Consider the following 21,251-nt stretch of genomic DNA (forward strand, 5'->3'; position numbering starts at 1 on the left):
AAAATAAAAGTGTCATTTGGTTTACTGTAATCTTCTGTCTAAAGACTGAGTTACTTGCTTAGAATTTACATTCTTGTTTTAAGACAAACTTTTTGTAGTAAACCATAGAGATTAAAATAGTTAATCTTGAGGGAGAGCCTACTGTGAACTATAGAAGAAAAAACCACATTGGACTGCTTATCCAAAAGGCCAGAGCTATCATGCAATTGAGTGTATCTGATGCCTGTGATGCGCTTGAGGTGAGTCTCGGAGAAAATGTCAGATCACCCGTTGGCTTGATACTGTCTAAAGCATCTCTAGTCGTTTGCCTCAAACTATTCCTCTCAGCTTTCTGGGGCTGGCTGGGCAGGGCCTCAGGTGGCTGGAGCTCCCAGGCTGGTCGCCTTCAGAATTTTGGACGAATTTCCTAGATCCTCTGCTATGATGTAAGAAAAGTTGACAAATACTGCAGTAGGACAGGTAACATACCCCAATAGCACAGGTGTATCAGTAATATCACTTACCCGTGGTGTTTGAGTGCATGTACAGGGTCTAGTACTGAAAATAAAAATGGAAAAGTCCTGCCAGGTGATGTTCTGTCAGCATTTCTCAAGGAGGAGCAGTGGTTTGTTCATACTGTTGGTTTTTTCATATTTCCTCAGAATATGCCTGCCTGCCTGGGTGAGTCATTGATTGGAGAGGGCCAGTGTCCTCAGGTGAAATGGCATAGAGAAGCTGGGAGTGAATGCTGCCCTCTGCCCCCTGAAGTGGGGCTTCAACTGCCCTGTCCTTTCAAGGCTTGCTCTCCTGACCCCCTCAGGGAAAGAAGGGAAGGGAGCTGGGGTCACTGCAGGCCCCTATGAACAGGGCTGATAAACTCTTGGTAGTTAACCCAATGCCAGTTCTCTGCTGCATTAACCAGATTCATTTGAAAACTTTTTTTTTCTTTTTTTTTGATTAATGAAACTGAAAGGACTCTAGGAAATTTAAGGTATTATAACTTCCCAAAGTTAAATGTCAAGATGCAGAAGTATTGTGCTATTTTGTTGCTACAGCTGAGCATGCTGTGTTTCAGTGAAGGAGTTAATTGAAACGTAATGAGTGTGTAAGTGTAATGAAAGATAAGGTAGCCATTTCAACATCAGGAAATAATTATAAAGCTGCTCTCCTTATTTTTCCAATCTCATGTGGAACCTTCCCCCACCCATTAAAGTGAACTGACTGTATGACTCACGTATTAAGCAAATACTGAGCTCCACCTGTCAGGTACTGTAGGGGGCAGGAGATAAAGTGGGGCGCACACAGGTAAGACCCCTTCCACCCTGGCTGGAAGGCTGGGCGGAGAAGGACGGGGAGAGGGAGACAGAAAGGAGGTAAGTGAAATACAGATTGTGTTAAATGTTGATAAGTGATGAGACAAAACAGAATGAGGTAAGCTGTGGAGTGGGGGTGGTGAAGGAAGTGGGCGGGTGCTCTGGAATTCAGATAGGAACTCTGTCAGCTGACCTTTGAGTCAAAGATCTGAAGGAAGGGAGGGAACAAAGCCTCTGAGAAGAGGGACTGGTCCAGAGAACAGCTTGCACAAGGTCCCCGTGGGGGACAGCCTGGTGGTCAGGGAATGGCAGTAAGAGGGCAACAGCCGGAATGAAGCAGAATGAAGTGGAGAGAAAGTAGAGCAAAATGGGACCAGAAAAGTACTGGGGCCAAATCCACATCTGAGGCCTTTGTAAGGACTTTGGCTTTGACTCTTGGTGAGCCAGGAACCCACTGGAGAGTTACAAGTTGAGAAGTGACACAGTGTGATTTTGTATTTAACACTCTGTTTTTGAGGATACAGAGTAGGAAGCCAATTAGGAGGCACTGCAGTAATCCAGGTGAGAGATGATGGCTTAGACTGGGGTTGATGGTGTTAGGACCCTGGCAGTAGTCCAGAGAATTTCCTGATGGATTTAAGGTGAGGTGTGATTATAGGAGAAGAATCAGAATGCCTCCAATGTTTTAGGTCTGAGGATCTGGAAGAATAGAGTTGCCATTTGCTGAAATGGGAAGAATGCCAGAGGAGTAGATGGGAGCGTGTGAGTGGGGGCTGGGAGGAGGGGGGTGGTTTCAGGAAGGAGAAGGGTGCACTGAAAGTATGAGCAGATTTAGACATGAGGTTGGAGGTGTCTGTTAGACCTCCAAGAAGAGATGGCAAGTAGACAGTGGGATCTATGCATCTGAGATTCAGGAAGATAAAAACGTTGGATATAAATGGGTGTAGATAGTATTTAAAGTCATAGGGATGGGGAATACGTGTGGATCTATGGCTGATTCATGTCAATGTATGACAAAACCCACTGAAAAAATAAATAAATAAAGGGAAAAAAAAAAAAGCCATAGGGCCAAATGAGGAGTAGATAAAAATCAGGATGAGTCTAGTGGCTGAGTCCTGGGGTACTCCAATATTGAAAGATCAGGAATCCCAAAGGGTGTGTTAATTACATGATACTCTTGGGAGCAATCCTTGATAAACTAGATTTTGTTTTTTGTTGTTTTTTTAAGAAAAAACTAGAGGTTATCATAAGAATTAAAGTATATTGTAGGAAATATTTGACCCTCCAAAATATCACTTCCCAGGTGGCACAGTGGTAAAGAATCTGCCTGCCAATGAAGATACACAGATTCTACCCCTGGGTTGGGAAGATACCCTGGAGAAGGAAATGATAACGCACTCCAGGATTCTCGCCTGGGAAATCCCATGGACAGAGGAACCTGGTGGGCTAAGTACAGTCCATGAGGTTGCAAAGAGTTGGACGCAACTTAGCGACTAAACAGCAATATCACTTACAAAACATCTCAGTCTAGGTACTTGGTGTGAAGTTGGTGGTGCTCCCAAGATTTTGGTAAATAATCCACACTTCAATATTGAGCCCCCTCTACATGACAGACACAGTGGTTACAAAGAGGAATTTTGCATGGCATATTCTGAAGTGTCCATTAGGTGGCAGAAAACTTCACTAAACAGACTATAAACTAGACCTCTCTCTCTCCCTCCCTCGTTCTCTCTCACCAATACCATGGCCTTTGAACACTCTGATTTTAAAGATGAATATGTCTATTTCATGCATAACAGTATTTTGAAAAACAGAAACTACAATTTTCTTCAGAAAGCCAACAGGTATCATTTGTCACGTCCAACTCTGCAACCCCACGGACTGCAGCGTGCCAGGCTCCCCTGTCCTTCACTATCTCCTAGAGTTCACTCAGATTCGTGTTCATTAAGTTGATGATGCCATCCAACCATCTCATCCTCTGTTGTCCCCTTCTCCTCCTGCCCTCAATCTTTCCCAGCATGAGTTGGCTCTTCACATCAGGTGGCCAAAGTATTGCAGCTTCAGCTTCACCATCTGTCCTTTCAGGGTTGATTTCCTTTAGCATTGACTGATTTGATCTCACTGTCCAAGGGACTCTCAAGAGTCTTCTTCAGCACCACAGTCCTAAAGCATCAATTCTTTGGCCCTCAGCCTTCTTTATGGTCCAACTCTCACATCCGTACATGACTACTGGAAAAACCATAGCTGTGACTATACAGACCTTTGTCAGCAAAGTGATGTCTCTACTCTTTAATATGCTGTCTAGGTTTGCCATAGCTTTCCTTCCAAGGAACAATTACCTTTTAATTTCCTGGCTGCAGTCACTCTCCACAGTGATTTTGGAGCCCAAGAAAGTAAAATCTGTCACTACTTCCACTTTTTCGTCTTCTATTTGCAATGAAGTGATGGGACCAGATGCCATGATATCATTTGTTTGTAATACAACAAGGATGAGCCAGGTAAATGAAGGATGAACGACTTCGTTTGGTTTGGAAATAGATCCGAGTTAGGAGATGATTTGGAAAGGGGGTAAATTGACTATGAGACGGCTGGGCCTTCCTTATTCTTAAACTTTTGATGTTTAAGCTTTTCCGCTTGGGGCAAGGCAAGAAGGCCTGAGAAAGCGAAAAGCAAAAAAAAAAAAAAATCTCTTGAAAAAAACAAACAAGACGTCTTTGCTTGCTGTTGGTTCTTTCTGCAGTGCACCACATGACTAAATCACAAGTCTGTTCAATTTAGAAGTCACATTTCTTCCTGCTCTCCTTAGGGAGCTAGTCCTCAGGCTGGCTTGCCCATTGTGATCACCAGGGAAGCCTTGAAAATAACTGACGCCATGTCCCCCTCCTAGAGATTGTGGGTCTCGTATGTGTCCCAGCCTTGAAATTTTAAAAAAGGACTCCCAGGTAATCCTAACATGCAGACAACTTTGAAAGCCACAGGGTTTATTTAATGTCGAATGTGTAAATACATCTGACCTTCCCACAACTCAAATATGTTCCGCCCTGTAAGACGCACACAAGAGAACCTTTCCACGTCAGCACAGTCAATGCTTTCAAAACCATACATAACCAGTTAGAGCAATGAAAGAAAAAGCAGAGGAATAACATTGGTGAGTTGTTTTTTGAAAGTGTTTTAAATTTCTTCTGATCGTATAGAACACTTTATTTCTCATAGCACTGACAATATTTAGTTTTGCAGTAGTATTAGGCTCAGCATATTTAAATACCAAGTTACAATGTTTTGTTTGTTCATTTTGGTTTTTTGCTGGTCTTTGGCGTCAGAAACTAAGTGGTAACAACTCTTCCTAGTCCTTAGCAAGACTCTTCTGTGATACACTGCCACTCAGTCAGTCAGGAAACACCCTGTGCATCCTTGAGACTCCTCAGGGGACCCTGCGCTGAGAGGGTCTCACGTCACCTTGGTTTAGATAACAAATTTAACCCTTGACAGGTTTTTGGTAACTCTGACAGAGGCATAAATTCAGCATCGTACCAATTTGGTGACTGATTCATACATACGTAAACATGTATATGTGTGTGTGTATTCAATATTATTTTCTCGCCCATAAAATATTTAAAGAATTCAATCTGTTTTTCATTTTGATAGGTGGCTGATAATTGGCTTACTTATATGTATTACGACTACTGACTTATTTGGAATTATTTCTAACATTTTATTGGAAATTATTTCTAGTATTTTAATTTTTCATGCTTTTCCTTTGTTCTCTTTCTTCCCTCTTTATTGCCTTCTGTTGGATGTTTATTTCCTTTAATTTTTTTCTACCGGTTTTGAGCTATATATTCTAATTCCATTATTTTTCTAGTTGCTTTTAAATTGTCAACATACATACTAATCTCCTATTCAAAACAATACTTAAAGAGGTCAGCCCCTCATATTTTTGTTATTATTGTCTAATACTTAATACTTCTTTGTTTTTATACAATGCCAAACCAAATTAGAGTTTTTAAGAGTCACTATTAAGATTAGCCACTTTGTTTGCTCACTTATTTACATTGGTTTCTCGCATCTCTTGCTTCTGCACTTTCCTTCTAACTGACGTATACTCTTAAATTATTCAATCAGTGAAGATGCAGGAATGGTTAAGTTTTTATAGGTCATAAAATGTCATTATTTCACTCTCAATAATTGTTTAGCTGGCATGGATGGACCTAGATTATCATATTAAGTAAAGTAAGTCAGACAGAGAAAGGCAAATATCATATGATATCACTTATATGAGGAATCTAAAAATAATGATACAAATGAACTTATTTAAAAAAACAGAAATAAGCTCACAGACATCGAAAGCAAAGATATGGTTACCAAAGGGGAAAGTGGGGAGAGGGGAGGAGTAAATTAGGAGTTTGAAATGAACATATACACTTTATTATATATAAAATAAACACGAAGACCTATTGTATAGCACAGGGAACTATATTCAATATCTTGTAATAACCTGTAGTGGAAAAGAGTCTGAAACAATATACATACATAAAACTGAACCACTTTGCTGTACACCTGAGACTAATTAAGTTGGTGCAAAAGTAATTGTGGTTTCAGACCACAAATTTTAAATCATTATAACTAGGCTCAAACATATCTTTATTAATCAAAATAGGAACCATTACAACCAACACATTTTTGCCAACAATAAATAAGTTTGTTTATTCCTGTCGTGTAAAAATCCATGCTTCAGGATTCTACAAACACTCATTTTCTGCATCCTGCTGGTTGTGGAAGCGTTTTCCCTTCAAAAAGTTGCCAAGATGCTTGAACAAGTGGTAGTCAGTTGGCAAAAGGTCAGTTGAATGTGGCGGATGAAGCAAAACCTTATAGTTCAATTCGTTCAACTTTTGAAGTGTTGGTTCTACAACGTGCAATCAGGCATTGCCTTGGAGAAGAACTGGGCCCTTCCTATTGACCAATGCAGACTGCAGATGTTGCAGTTTTCAGCGCATCTCATTGATTTGCTGAGCATACTTCTCAGATGTAATGGTATCACTGAAATTCAGAAAGCTATAGTGAATCAGCCTGGCAGCAGACTGCCAGTGACCATGACATTTTTTTGGTGCAAATTTGGCTATGGAAGTGCTTTGGAGGTTCTTCTTGGTTCAACCACTGAGCTGGTTGTCACCAGTTGTCATATAAAATCCACTTTTCATTGCACGTCACAATCTGATCAAGAAATGGTTCATTGTTGTTGCCTAGAATAAGAGAAGATGACACTTCAACACGATGATTTTTTTGATTTGGGCTCAGCTCATGAGGAACCCACTTATTGAGCTTTTCCACCTTTTCAATTTGCTTCAAATGCTGAACAACCATAAAGTGGCTGACATTGAGTTCTTCAGCAACTTAAGGGGATCAACTTTGATGATGGCTCTCAATTGATTATTATCAACTTCCAATGACTGGTCACTGAACTCCTCATCTTCAAGGCTCCCATCGCCTTTGCAAAACTTCTTGAACCACCCCTGCACTGTAATTCATTAGCAGTTCCTGGGCCAAATGCATTGCTGATATTGTGAGTTGTCTCTGCTGCTGTATGACCCATTTTGAACTCAAAAAAGGAAATCACTCGAATTTGCTTTTTGTCTAACCATTTCCATAGTCTAAAGTATATATAAAATAAACAGCAAGTAATAAATCATTGGCAAAAAAAAACAAAAACAAAGGGAGAAATGCACATTCAGTTCAGTTCTGACTCTTTGCGACCCCATGGACTGCAGCATGCCAGGCTTCCCTGTCCATCACCAACTCCTGGAGCTTACTCAGACTCATGTCCATCGAGTCAGTGATGTCATCCAACCATCTCATTCTCTGTCATCCCCTTCTCCTCCTGCCTTCAATCTTTCCCAGCATCAGGGTCTTTTCAAATGAGTCAGTTCTTTGCATCAGGTGGCTAAAGTATTGGAGTTTCAGCTTCAACATCAGTCCTTCCAATAAATATTCAGGCTGATCTCCTTTAGGATGGACTGGTTGGACCTCCTTGCAGTCCAAGAGACTCGCAAGAGTTTTCTCCAACACCACAGTTCAAAAACATCAATTCTTCGGTGCTCAGCTTTCTTTATAGTCCAACTCTCACATCCATACATGACTACTGGAAAAACTGTAACTTTGACTATACAGACTTTTGTTGGCAAAGTAATGTCTCTGTTTTTTAAAATGCTGTCTAGGTTTGTCATAGATTTTCTTCCAAAGAGCAAGCATCTTTTAATTTCATGGCTGCAGTCACCAACTGCAGTGGTTCTGGAGCCCCACAAAATAAAATCTGTCACTATTTCGATTGTTTCCCCATCTATTTGCCATGAAATGATGGGACTGGATGCATGATCTTAGTTTTCTGAATGTTGAGTTTTAACCCAACTTTTTCACTCTCCTCTATAACATAGCCACATTTATTTAAGAATGTATTCCAGCATCAAAGGCAAGTGTCAACAATGCAAAACCACAATTATTTTGCCCCAACCTAATAAAAATAATAATTGTTTAACTGGATATTGAATTCTTTCTAAAAATGTTTTCAATTTTTTATTCAAGTATAGCTGGTTATAATGTTTTGTTGGTTTCTGGTGTACAGCAAAATGTACACCAGAAAATATGTATGTGTATATTCAGTTCAGTTCAGTTCAGTTCAGTCGCTCAGTTGTGTCTGACTCTGCAACCCCATGGACTGCAGCACGCCAGGCCTCCCTGCCCATCACCAACTCCCAGAGTTTACTCAAACTCATGTCCATTGAGTCGGCAATGCCATCCAACCATCTCATCCTCTGTCATCCCCTTCTCCTCCTGCCTTCAATCTTTCCCCAAATCAGGGTCTTTCCAAATGAGTCCCCTCTTCACACCAGGTGGCCAAAGTATTGGAGCTTCAGCTTCAGCATCAGTCCTTCCAGTGAACACCCAGGACTGATCTCCTTTAGGATGGACTGGTTGGATCTCCTTGCAGTCCAAGGGACTCTCAAGAGTTTTCTCCAACACCACAGTTCAAAAGCATCAATTCTTCAGTGCTCAGCTTTCTTTATAGTCCAACTCTCACATCCATGCATGACTACTGGAAAAACCATAGCCTTGACTAGATGGACCTTTGTTGACAAAGTAATGTCTCTGCTTTTTAATATGCTGTCTAGGTTGGTCATAGCTTTCCTTCCAAGGAGTAAGCATCTTTTAATTTCATGGCTGCAATCACCATCTGCAGTGATTTTGGAGCCCAAAAAAGTAAAGTCAGCCACTGTTTCCACTGTTTCCCCATCTATTTGCCATGAAGTGATGGAATCGGATGCCACAATCTTAGTTTTCTGAATGTTAAGCTTTAAGCCAGCTTTTTCACTCTCCTCTTTCACTTTCATCAAGAGGCTCTTTAGTGCTTCTTCACTTTCTGCCATAAGGTGGTGTCATCTGCATATCTGAGGTTATTGATATTTCTCCTGGCAATCTTGATTCCAGCTTGTGCTTCTTCCAGCCCAATGTTTCTCATGATGTACTCTGCATATAAGTTAAATAAGCAGGGTGACAATATACAGCCTTGACATACTCCTTTTCCTATTTGGAACCAGTCTGATGATCCATGTCCAGTTCTAACTGTTAGTTCCTGACCTGCATACAGGTTTCTCAAGAGGCAGGTCAGGTGGTCTGGTATTCCCATCTCTTTCAGAATTTTCCACAGTTTATTGTAATCCACACAGTCAAAAGCTTTGGCATAGTCAATAAAGCAGAAATAGATGTTTTTCTGGAACTCTCTTGCTTTTTCGATGATCCAGCGGATATTGGCAATTTGATCTCTGGTTCCTCTGCCTTTTCTAAAACCAGCTTGAACATCTGGAATTTCATGGTTCGCATATTGCTGAAGCCTGGCTTGGAGAATTTTGAGCATTACTTTACTAGCATGTGAGATGAGTACAATTGTGCGGTAGTTTGAGCATTCTTTGGCATTGCCTTTCTTTGGGATTGAAATGAAAACTGACCTTTTCCAGTCCTGTGGCCACTGCTGAGTTTTCCATATTTGCTGACATATTGAGTGCAGCACTTTCACAGCATCATCTTTTTACTTAACTTTTCAGATTCTTCTCCCTTACAGATTATTACAAAATATTGAATATATTTCCTTGTGCTATACAGTCAGACCTTGATATTTATGGATATTGAGTTCTTTACAACAATAATCAATTGTTTCTGAGCTCAACTGATGCTGATTTTAAGTTAGCTTATAGACTAATCTGCCCATCTATTATAAAATTTACGATTTTCCATAATTTCTATTATTTATTTATTTTTAAATTTTTATTTATAATTTTTGGCTACACAGCGTCTCATTGCTGCATGAGAAATTTCTCTAGTTGCAGTGCTCGGGCTTCTCGTTTCAGGTGACTTCTTTTTAGTTGCAGAGCACAGGCTCTAGAGGGTGGGCTCAGTAGTTGTAACTCAAAGGCTTAGCTACCGCATGGCGTGTGGAGGCTTCCCAGAGCAGGGAGCAAATCCTTGTCTCCTGCATTGGCAGCCAGGTTCTTAACCACTGGACCATGAGAGAATTCCAAGATTTTCCATAATTTCTATGATCAGGTTTGATTTTCTTTTATCCATTTTAGTATTCTCATGTTACTAATATTTGAAAATTTGTGTCTTTCTTCAAATATGGAAAATTCATAGCCATTACTTCTTCAAACATCACCTCCCCCATTATTTCTATTCACTTTTTTGGAACTTCCATTAAATGTATACTGAACTTTCTCATCTATGCTTTAGCTCAAAACTTTGCTTTCATCTTAACAGAATATATACATATTTTAATATATATTTCATGGCAGTAAAGTTGCTCAGTCATGTTTGACTGTTTGCGACACCATGGACTGTAGCCTACCAGGCTCCTCTGTCCATGGGATTTTCCGGGCAGGAGTACTGGAGTAGGTTGCCATTTCCTTCTCCAGGTGATCTTCCCGACCCAGGGATCAAACCCGGGTCTCCCTCATTGTAGGCAGACGCGTTTACCGTCTGAGCCACCAGAGAAGTCCATATTTCATGGTAACAGAATATATATGTATATGTGTATACATATATGTATATATATATATATCTTTAAGCTGTTTTCTGAGAGATTTCCTCCAATTTCTTTACTATGTTCAATCTACATCCAACCTATCCTATGGTCCTGTATATTTCATTTCTGGAATTTCTGTTTGGTTCTTTTTTCAAATCAAACTGCTCCTTCTGGATTTTAGAATGTTTTGCTTCTTTTACCTTTTGGAATATATTAAACACACTCATTTCTAAAGATTTTTTAATGTGGACCATTTTTTTTTTAAGTCCTCATTGAATTTTCTTATGTTTTGGTTTTTTGGCCCCGAGGCATGGGCAATCTTAGAGCCCCAACCAGAAATCAAACTCATACCCCTCGCATTGGAAGGTGAAGTCTTGATCACTGAATCTCCATCATTTTTAAAGCTTTTTAAAAGATTTTAAAACTGTCCTTCATTTTTAAAGTTTCGTGTTTATCGTTCCTCATTCTTGGATGAGGGCTCTTCCAATTTTTTTCCATTTCATTTCCTGAACCCTCCTCCTGATGGTTGGTTTGGTCATATGGTTTGTAAGTATTTGCAGTGAGTGCCTCCTTAGGGCATTTTTTGCAGTGGAGGTCCAGTGTTCCCAGTCTGGTTGAACTCTCCTTCCAGTGTTATTTGCATTTGCATCTGAGAGTTCTGTGAACTGCGATGACTTCAGGTCACTCAACTTCATTTCAGGTCCAGATGAGACTATGAACTTGGGCCACAAGCCAGTATGTGGTCCTGGCCTGGGGCTCACATGGCCCATAGTGTTTTTCAGGTGACTATTTCTACCCATGTTGCCTTGGGAGATGATAAATTATTTTGCCACTTTTATAGACCAGCAGATAGTTTTTCTCCTCCATATTTTATAATAAGATGGTACTTTATTATCTTAGTTTTATGCAGGTTGCTTCATTTCATCCCCTTACACTCATGGGATTTGTGATTTAAGACTCTGTCCTCTCTACACCAGTATTAAAGCCCTAGCCTCAAGGCCTATATCTAATTCTGAAATCCCAGGAACCATCTCAGCTTCAGCTCATCATATGATTTTGAGTTTCCTCTCTTTTCCTGACACCTAACCTGGATTTCTTTTTTTCTTCCTTTTCTCCTCCTTTCCTCCTCCTTCCTTCCTACCTCCCTTAATCCTTCCCTTTCTCTCTCTCTGACTCTCTCTCTTTATTACTTCCTTAAGGGCAGCCTGATTTAATGTTTTGTTTGTTTAATTTTATCCAGCATTTCTGTATGTTTCAAACAGGAAGGAAAATTCTTCCACATCAGCTCAGCCTCCCAGGTTTGCTGATATAATCTTAAAATATATGAAAGATTAAGAAAATAGTGTTAGGTGTTTTGCTCTCAAAAAAAGATAAGAAAAATATTAGAGCAGTGCCTGATATATACACACCATTAAGTGATAAGTACTTCACAACAGCTAGACTTTATTAAATGCTTTCTATTTGCTAAGAGCTGTACCAACTCCTGTATGTGTCTTTCCTCATTTACTCCTTAATTTTACAAGGTCAGTAATAAGTTTACACACATTTTCAAGCTATATTATTCTTTATAGATGAAGAAACTGAGACATCAGAATATTAAGTAGTAACATTTTGAACCTAGGAACTCTGGCTCCAAGCTTGCTAGTTGTGTTAAGATTTAACCTAAATATAATAAAATTCATATTAAGTCTAGATTTTTATTCATTTTAACAAATATATGCAGTCAAGTAACCACCACTACAATCATGCTATCTATGAGAACAGTCCCCTCACCCACATAAGTTCCCTTGGCCCCTTTGTAGTCAATCTTCTCCTCCATCCTCTCAGTCCTAGCAAACACTGATCTGTGTTCTACTAATAAAATTTCAAATAAACAGAATCATACAGTATCTGGCATCTTTTACTTTGCATAACGCTCTTGAGATTGCTTCAGAGTATTACAAATATTTGTTGTCCAATAACATTTAATCACTGAGCAGTATTGCATTGCACAGATATACCACATTTTGTTCATCTTTTTACCAGTTGATGGACATTTGGATTGTTTTCAGTTTGGGGCTCTTATAAACAAAGTTGCTAAGAATGTTCACATATACATCTTTAGACTGACATATGTTTTTGTTTCTCTTGGGTAAATATCTAGACATGGAATTACAAGATTATGTGGTAAGTATATGTTTTTTAGAAACTGCTAGATAGTTTTCTGGGCTTCCTTGATGGCTCAGCAGGTAAAGAAGCCACTTTCAATGCAGGAGACACAGGAGATCGGGTTCAGTCCCTGGGTTGGAAAGATCCCATGGCGGAGGAAAATGGCAAACCCACTCCAGTATTCTTCCCTGGAGAATCCCATGGACAGAGGAGCCTGGCGGGCTACAATCCATGGGGTCTCAGAGTTAGACACACCTGACACAAACCGTTTCCCAAAGTGGCCATACCATTTGCAGTCCCACTAGCAAGCAATGTATGAAGGTTCTAGTTGCTTCATTTATTCCTCATCTCTTGTTATTGTTAGTCTTTAATTTTTTCCTTCCAGTGACTATGTTATGATATGACATATGGTTTCCACTTGTATTTCTCTAATGACTAATGACATTGAGCACTTCTCCTAAATTTATTTGCCATCTATAAATCTTCAGTAAAGTGTCTATTCAGATTCTTTGCCCCTATTTAAATTGAGTTGTTTATATTTTATAAATTGCAGTGGTTTTTTAAAAATATGTTCTCAAAATAAGTCCCTTATTAGATATATAGGTGGCAAATATTTTCAGCTGTTGTGTGTAAAGATTGTACTCTTAACCACTACTTGTATTGCTCCTTAATATTTATTGAAATAACAGGAATTTCCACAGGGTGATGGACACTTCCTACTAGCAGCTGTGGATTTTGCAATTAATAAGCGGTAAAGGAACCCTGCTGATGTATTTGTTTGAAGAAATGTGAAGTTCACATTTTCACTGCTAATTAAATCTTTTCCATTTTGGTACATAGCTAAACAATCCTCCATTGGATTTGAAAAATTGATGAGATCATGGTTGTGATTACCTGTGAACTCTTTGTCTTCACAATCCATCAAAAATAACTAAATAATCAGCAAGGGCTTCCCTGGTGGTTAAGACTCTGCCCTTGCACTGCAGAGGGTGAGGGTTTGATCCCTGGTTGGGGAACTAAGATACCACCCACTGCACAAAATGGCCAAAAATGGAAAAGAAAATGACTAGACATGTCTCTGCTATATAACACTCTACTGGACAACTTATTCTAAAGTGTCCTGATTTTCACTTACTAGTTGTTTCCTTATGGAGAAAGACAATTTCCAGCAGTTAGAACTAGAGAAGAGTGGACCTTCCAAAAGGACAACTCCCAGAAGAATTATCCATTTTGCTGATGGAGACATCATGGAAGAATATAGCACAGAGGAGGAGGAAGAGGAAGCTAAAGAACAGAGAACAAATTCAACACTTGATCCTGTAAGTTTAGATTATCATTAGTGAGCATGGGCGTTGAGTGAATGAGAGATAAAACCAACAAGTTTTGTCAAAAATAGTTTTAAGTTAACTCCTTGTTCTCTTTGGTTTGCTTTCTGGAGCCGTGTACAATCAACTTATAATTTTGATCATCTTAGTTTTCTCATCTATAAGAGAGAAAATGGAACCTATTACAAAGCATTTTGAAGCCTTTACACCGCAGACTCTGCAGTCATCACTTCTGTTATTAATTACTCTAACCTGGTTTCCCTTTCTTGTTCTTTTTCAGTCTAAACTTGCCTGGGGGCCCTACCTATGGTTTTGTGCAGGGCAAATAGCAAGAACCTCATTTTCTAGTAAGTACTGCTAAGGTTATTTTTTGTTGTTGTTGTTGTCTTTTTCTGTCATAAATATAGGCTTATAGACCCTCAGAGTTAGATGAGACTTGAAGTGGTTTAATGCACTCCACGGCATTCTGAAGATCTATCCACTTCCAGATCTACACTGGAACATTCCCGAAGGCATAGAACCTCACATCTTCAGGGAGACCTTGCCATCTTTTCCCAGCTCTTGTTAGTAAACTCTATCTTCCTTTAAATCTTCTTTTAGAGTTTTTCCCCTTGATTCTAGTTGTCTCTTTTCAAGGCCAGACAAAACCAATCTAGATTCCTCTTTCATAGGACAGAGTTTCAAACATTTGAAGACAATAGTCAGTCCTCACTGAGTGGACTCTTCACATGAATAAACTTTCAAGTTCTTTCTTGATTTTAACTATTGTTATCTGACACAGTTCCCAGTTCCCTTGTCATAATCATTCTTTTATAAGCAAGAATGTTATTGACCCCTCTCAAGGAGATAATGAATGGCCTAAGTGGCTATTTATAAGAGAAAATGAAAGTGAAGTCACTCAGTTGTGTCCGACTCTTTGCGACCCCATGGACTGTACCCTGCCAAGCTCCTCCGTCCATGGGATTCTCCAAGCAAGAATACTGGAGTGGGTTGCCATTTCCTTCTCCAGGGGATTTTCCCGACCCAGGATTTGAACCCAGGTCTCCTGCACTGCAGGCAGACTCTTTACCTTCTGAGCCACTAGGGCTCCTGTATTTATTTATTTATAAGAGATGAATGGTAAATCTTGTTTTGTTTGACTTTCACCAATTAAAAAAAAAACACAATTGGCAACATCTAATTACTACTTCCTTCTAATTCATATATACTTACGTATATGATGGGCTTCCCTGGTGGCTCAGCGGGTAAAGAATCTGCCTGCAATGTGAGCCGGGCTCGATCTCTGGGTCAGGAAGATCCCCTGGAGGAGGAAATGGCAACCCACTCCAGTGTTCTCGCCTGAAATATCCCATGGACAGAGGAGCTTGACGGGGTACAGTCCACAGGGTTACAAAGAGTTAGACACAACTGAGCAACTAAGCAAACCTGTATATGATGGGGGAAAACAACTTTAAAAATCTGAGAAAATAGAAAGCATAGCTCTTAGGAATTGATTTCCATTCATTCATTAAATAAACATTTACTGAATACTCATACACTCAGCACTGCGCAGGACCCTAGGACTCAAAGACAAATGGCAGTCTTTGCTTTCAAGGACCTTAATATTTGATGAATAGTACTGGCCAGTAAACATGCTTATAATGATACTTTGTTGTTACAATTTCCAGGGTAGGAGGAGTGTAGGGACTATAGACTAGAGTACTCAGGAATGGTGACCTCTGGAGGAGACACCTTAAGAAAGTTCTGAAAGTATGTCTGGCCAATACCAGCTTGGGGACCATGAAAGTGACTGGGGGTGGGGGGGAGGTCTTTAAATTACATTAAGGGTGATTTAGTCAGATGGTATGAGCCCTAAGTGCTTTTAGGTCAAGGTAGAGAGTTAGTAATTTGGAAATTACTTTAGAGATCCAGGTGAATACTGACCTTGTGTGTGCCTGCTAAGTTGCTTTAGTCAGTGTCTGACTCTTTGCAACCCTACGGCCCATAGCCCACTAGGCTCCTTTGTTCATGGGATTCTCCAGGCAAGAATACTGGAGTGGATTATTGAACCCAGGGACTGAACCTACTTCTCTTATATCTCTTACATTGACAGGAGGGTTCTTTACCACTAGTGCCACCTGGGAAACCCCCAATACTGACCTTACCTTGGCCAAAACACATTGGCAGAAGAAATGCTTCTTCTAGAGACTTCTATGTTTTAGTTAGGGCAAGACTGTTTGAAGATGTAAAATGTTCTTGAGGGATGGAAACTTAAAAGATTAGATCGGGTTAAAAAAAGCAAAACTCAGCACAGCAATATGAGAGTGTGAAGGAGAATGGGGACTACAGTGATTTCCACGTGGGCTTAGATTTCACATGACAGGGATAGGACACACGGGGAATCTATCCATCTCTGGGCTCCAAATAGAATTGTAATCTTAAAGAGCTTCTGCCTGGGGGTTCCAGAATATAGTGGAGGCATAAATATGCCAACAGTCAGTATCCTGATCTCTACACAGAGACTTTGGTGAGAACTAGAACCCAGATGACACTGGTAATTAATTTCTCCAATTTAAAATTCTAGTAGGTCATAAACAGGAAAACGTCCTGAGATGCTAACATTTTAGAAACTTCTCTTATGCACATGTACTGGGCACTGTGGCAAACAAAAAGATTAAAGAGCTAGAGTATTTCTGAAAGGATAAAGCACGTTTAAAAAAAAAAACAACAGAGTGTCATTTGATGATGTAAGAGCAGTATCTTTAGAAGTGGAATGAATCATGGGAATCACAAAGTCCTCTAATGGGCAGAGGCGCATCAGAAGTCCTACATGTTTTGATGTTGCTCATTTCTAAAGTCTTCATTGAATTTGTTACATTATTGCTTCTGTTCTATGTTTTGGGGTTTTGGCCACAAGACCGGTGGGATCTTAGCTCCCCCACTGGGAATCAAACCTGCACCCCTTGAATCGGAAAGAGAAGTCTTAACCACTGGACCGACAGGGAAGTCTTAGTTCTGTACTTTTAAGGGAAAACATCTCTAGGAGAGACCTTCTGGAAACCACTCATTATTCATGCTAACCCTTTACTCCCGACCCTAACAATCCCTGAGGCTGCAAGCCACCTTGTTACTGAAGTGAAGGCAGATAAAGAAAGCCTTAAATTGCTGCTTAGGGAGTTTTTTTGTTTTGTTTTGTTTTGTTTTTTTGATGCATGGAGGAATTTCTGACATGGGTCTTGGTAATACTGGATTTAACTTTTGGTATAATTTGCAATGTACTCACAGCTGATGATCAGATGACATACATGCAGATGGACAACATCTATTCTGATTGCTTGGGACCTGTACTTGTTATTAGGTATTTTGAAGATCTCTTGATATATTCACCTGAAAAAGATAGTTTAGATGCCATCCTATGTGAAGATACAAGATTTAACAAATTCTCTTTGAGTCCTAAAATTTGTGAGAGTCTACAGCAATTAAAATATCTTGTCAGCCTTGAAGGTAAGTGTAATAGTAGACAATCTGTGGGCAAGTTGAAACTCTTGGCATCTCCACAGACTGTAAGTTTTCATTCTTAACTCAGATTACCAAAGTGCTTCTTCTTTCTTCTAGCCTGTGAATTCCTTGGTGAACGATTTGCTGTCTTCTTTGGTCTTCATCAGCCCAAGTACCAGTATATGTTAAATGAGTACTGCAGAACAAGAAGTAAGGTATGTGACATCCTGATGGGGACAGCAAGAGCCCTGAGATGGAATATTGGGTGTTTCTGATCTGGGCCCATAGAGAGGAGCATTTCCCACTTGGTATTTCACGTACTGCAGTTTCACTGAGCTCCCATGGTCAGACTGACTTATTTTTCTAAGGTGCCTCACCCCATGAAGTTTATTAATATTTGCCTCTGGTGTGAAGTTAGAACATCACGAGATAGGTTGTAGAAAGTGGTGTGAAACCTGAGTTTGCTTAAAGGAGAAGCTTCTTAGAAGGGTGTCTCTACAAGATATAGAGGTCAGAGGTATTGGGTTTATAGGTAAACATTTCCTTATTTCTCTTTATATTAGCAAAGTGACAAGGGAAGTGAAGAGAATGGATCAAAGGCCCAACCAGCCAATGTTCCTAATGAGAAATGTCACCTGGAGGCCAGGGGCCATGAGTATGGAACAAGACTACGAGATGTTGCGGAGGGCATTTCTCAGTGGAGTGCCTCATCCAAGGAGGGCCTGATGGCAGATTCCAGCTCCTGATGGGCAGTGGGGGTGATGGGGGTGGAGGTGGGGGTGGTGGGAGGTGGGGGGGTGGGCTATGGTTCCCCCGGATTTCTGTTCCCTGGTCATTGATTACCATGGCAACAGCACCACAGGTGGTGCTTCTGAGCCAGATCTGATCTTAATCTCTTTGTGATTTATTCTCCGTTAGCCAGGAATTGCAAGCCATCATGAGAACAATTGTGGTTTCTTTCTCAATATACATTTTTATTTATAAGCCCTGAAACACAACTCCACCCCAGTGATGCAAGTCCTGTCCATCAGTTGTGGGCTTAGTATTGATATTTGCATAGTAGTGGAAGTGCCTGATGGAGGAGGGCATGGCAACCCACTCCAGTATCCTTGCCTGGAGAATCCCATGGACAGAGGAGACTGGTGGGCTACAGTCCGTAGGGTTGCAAAGAGTTGGACATGACTGAAGTGACTAAGGACAGCACAGCACATAAATGCCTTAGGGAACTTGGGCATGGGAGTTTCAGGCTAAAACTCTTTGTCAGGTGGCTAGGGTATAGAAAAGAACCCTCTGTTCCTAAAAAGAAACTTTGGGCATCATAAAGTCTAAATAAAACTTTCTTTTGGGGTTTGATACAAGGGACGTCCTTCCCTACAGCTGTACTGGTTTACTTGAGGCTTGCTTTCCCCAATTAGCAAACATTGCTAATAACTCTGTTACAACATAGCAGTCTTTGATAGTTGGGTGCATTTTTCTCCAAACACATCAAAAATAAATGGCAATCTAAATTCTACAGAAAGTATTTGGAAAAAGTGAATGACTCTCATTAACTTGTCAACAAATTTTCAAAAACTGTAAAGATCAGACATGGAAATCATAACTGCATAACACAGGGTGTGCTGGCCAAAGGTAACTATGATATACAAAACTACAGGTTTTGCAGTAATAAGACCTGAGTTCAAGCTTCAGTTCCGCTTCTTACTAGTTATATAATTTTAGATGTCTTAATTTCTGAGCCTCTGCTTGTAAAACAGGGGTTTTATTTGTTTCTCAAGGGTTATTGTTAAACAAACTGAAATAGTAAATGTGAAAACTCTTCTAAAAACTGTGAATATTAGTTGTTAATGCTTAATTAATGACTGTTATAGGCTTCCCAGGTGGTTCAGTGGTAAAGAATCTGCCTACCAAAGCAAGAGACGCAGGAAATGTGGGTTCAATCCCTGGGTCAGAAAGATCCCCTTGGAGGAGGAAATGGTAACCTACTCCAGTATTTTTGCCTGGAAAGTTCCATGGAAAGAGGAGTCTGGCAGACTACAGTCCATGGGGTTGCAAAGAGTCAGACATGACTAAAGTGACTGAGCCCATAGACTGTTACATTGAAGATCCCCAAAGAACAATGCCTTCTGGAATTCATGTCCTCATATAGCCTCACCTACATTGACTATGGCCTTGGCTATGTTACTTGCTTGGGCAAAGAGAGTAGCAAATATGACGCAACCGGATGCTTGATAAGTACTTGCACCTGGACGCTTGTCCTATTAGAAAACTTCATGTTGTAAAGAAGATTGGGCTAGATTTCTGAATGATATGATGCCACATCAAGAGACCATAACAACCCCCTACTCCCATCACTCTGAGTGCGTGACAGTCCACATTTGAACTTGCTGCCTGATTAGCTCTAGGCTTCTCCAGCAACTAGGGCTCCGTGGTGACTCAGTTGGAGGATACCCTAGCCAGCCTGCCGGCTCCCCACCCCTAAGGCTGTCAGGAAAGCCTGAGCTCTGTTCCCCACTGGGTAGGTTAGGGTTTGCTATTAGGCATACGGCTTGTCTCCCAAGAGCCCATGTCCCAGCCTCTCCATGCCGTTTTCCTGTTCCACTTTCCTGGAATGTTTATGGATAGTATACACTGTTTCAGGAGGCTTTGGGAAACTGGGACCCTCCAGGCCTCTGACGCCACCGTCTGGCCTAATCACCTGGATATACATCTCTTTGAAGGGGGCCCACTTAAAATGCATCTGAGATGGGCTGCTAAGGTAACAACAGTAATTTCCTAATTTGGTCTTGCTGCCATCGAGGCCCCAGGTCTCTCTAGGAACTTGGGCTCTCCATTATCATTCATTCTTGGAAGCCCTGCTCCCCTCAGTCAAGGTTTCAGAGTTCCCGGAATGGATGGCTTCAGGTTAAAGGGAACCTCTATTCAGGAGCCACCTGACCTCAAGTTACAATGCTCCCAAAGTGCCAGAATTCTGCCTTCCTCCTCAAGGCTAGACTGATCGTGCTGAGTTGTACCAGTTATTCCTCCTGCCTTATTGTGTTGTGTTGGGGCCTATCCAAGCAATCAGCTCCTGCAAGCTTAGTCTGGCTGTCTCATTTACCACCATTGTTGTTGTTCAGTCACCTAGTTGTGTCCAACTCCTTGCAACCCCATGGATTGCAGCACACTAGGCCTCCCTGTCCCTCACCATTTCCTGAAGTTTGCCCAAGTTCATGTCCGTTGCATCAGTGATGCCATTCAGCCAACTCATCCTCTGAGGCCCTCTTCTCCTTCTGCCCTCAATCTTTCCCAGCATCAGGGTCTTTTCCAATGAGTCGGCTGTTTGCATCAGATGACCGACCAAAATTATTGCCACCATTATCCATTCCTATATTTTCCACCGGTTTATTTACCCAGATGGGTCATCAATAGACCAGGAAAACACTTCTCTGATATATTAATCATGAGCACCCTAGCCAAAAAAAAAGAAAAAAGAAAAAAGAATGAGCCTCCTAGAAAGTACAACTCTTTGGTGATATTACAGACCCATGGCCACTTTCCCTAAAACACCATCATAATGTCAGATTGACTTAGTAGGAAGAGATTCTACCATTAGTCATAAACTATAACTGGAACACTCCCTACCAAAAATCTAGACAAAGAAATAGTACTTGTCACCACGCCAGACCCCACCTCTTTTCACAGAGGGTTTCCTCTTGAGTCTTTATCTCCTTCCATGACAACTAACCTTGGTCAGTAACATCTCAGTTCATTCTACCTCATTTTTATATCATTGAACCTTGGAGAAGGAGTTCCAGTCTGAGTCACTTTCCTCCCAGGAGTCATCTCTGCCTTTTGGAGACTGATGGATGCTAAGCAGTATGTACCCAGCTCTATCTGGCAGCTTCCAAGATGCAAAGATACGTTGGGAAAGGGCTAACTAACTTCTCCTTCCAGTAATAT

General features: G+C 40.7%; 1 protein-coding gene across 2 annotated transcripts; it reads left to right on the forward strand.

Moving 5' to 3' along the window:
• The first annotated feature begins 1,326 nt into the window (after positions 1-1,326).
• On the forward strand, positions 1,327-18,087 carry FAM177B (family with sequence similarity 177 member B). 2 transcript variants are annotated; one of them, XM_043923775.1, is made up of 5 exons: positions 1,327-1,352; positions 13,649-13,829; positions 14,116-14,182; positions 17,430-17,527; positions 17,876-18,087. In XM_043923775.1, exons 2-5 carry the CDS (start codon positions 13,659-13,661, stop codon positions 18,056-18,058), a joined length of 519 nt encoding a protein of 172 aa, XP_043779710.1. In that variant the 5' UTR covers positions 1,327-1,352; positions 13,649-13,658; the 3' UTR covers positions 18,059-18,087. The 2 variants fall into 2 exon arrangements, with proteins under 2 accessions (XP_043779710.1, XP_043779709.1); XM_043923774.1 differs by lacking the exon at positions 1,327-1,352 and adding an exon at positions 4,342-4,440.
• The last annotated feature ends 3,164 nt before the right edge of the window (positions 18,088-21,251 follow it).

This window comes from Cervus elaphus, chromosome 14, assembly GCF_910594005.1.
Source record: "Cervus elaphus chromosome 14, mCerEla1.1, whole genome shotgun sequence".
Lineage (NCBI taxonomy): Eukaryota > Metazoa > Chordata > Mammalia > Artiodactyla > Cervidae > Cervus > Cervus elaphus.

What these genes read in the sequence shown, in the direction of transcription:
- FAM177B (XM_043923775.1), top strand. Translation starts at nt 13,659, where the DNA reads ATGGAGAAAGACAATTTCCAGCAGTTAGAACTAGAGAAGAGTGGACCT. An exon ending in CAAATTCAACACTTGATCCT is followed by an intron (nt 13,830 to 14,115) that starts GTAAGTTTAGAT and finishes GTTCTTTTTCAG; the next exon opens with TCTAAACTTGCCTGGGGGCC. An exon ending in AGCAAGAACCTCATTTTCTA is followed by an intron (nt 14,183 to 17,429) that starts GTAAGTACTGCT and finishes TCTTTCTTCTAG; the next exon opens with CCTGTGAATTCCTTGGTGAA.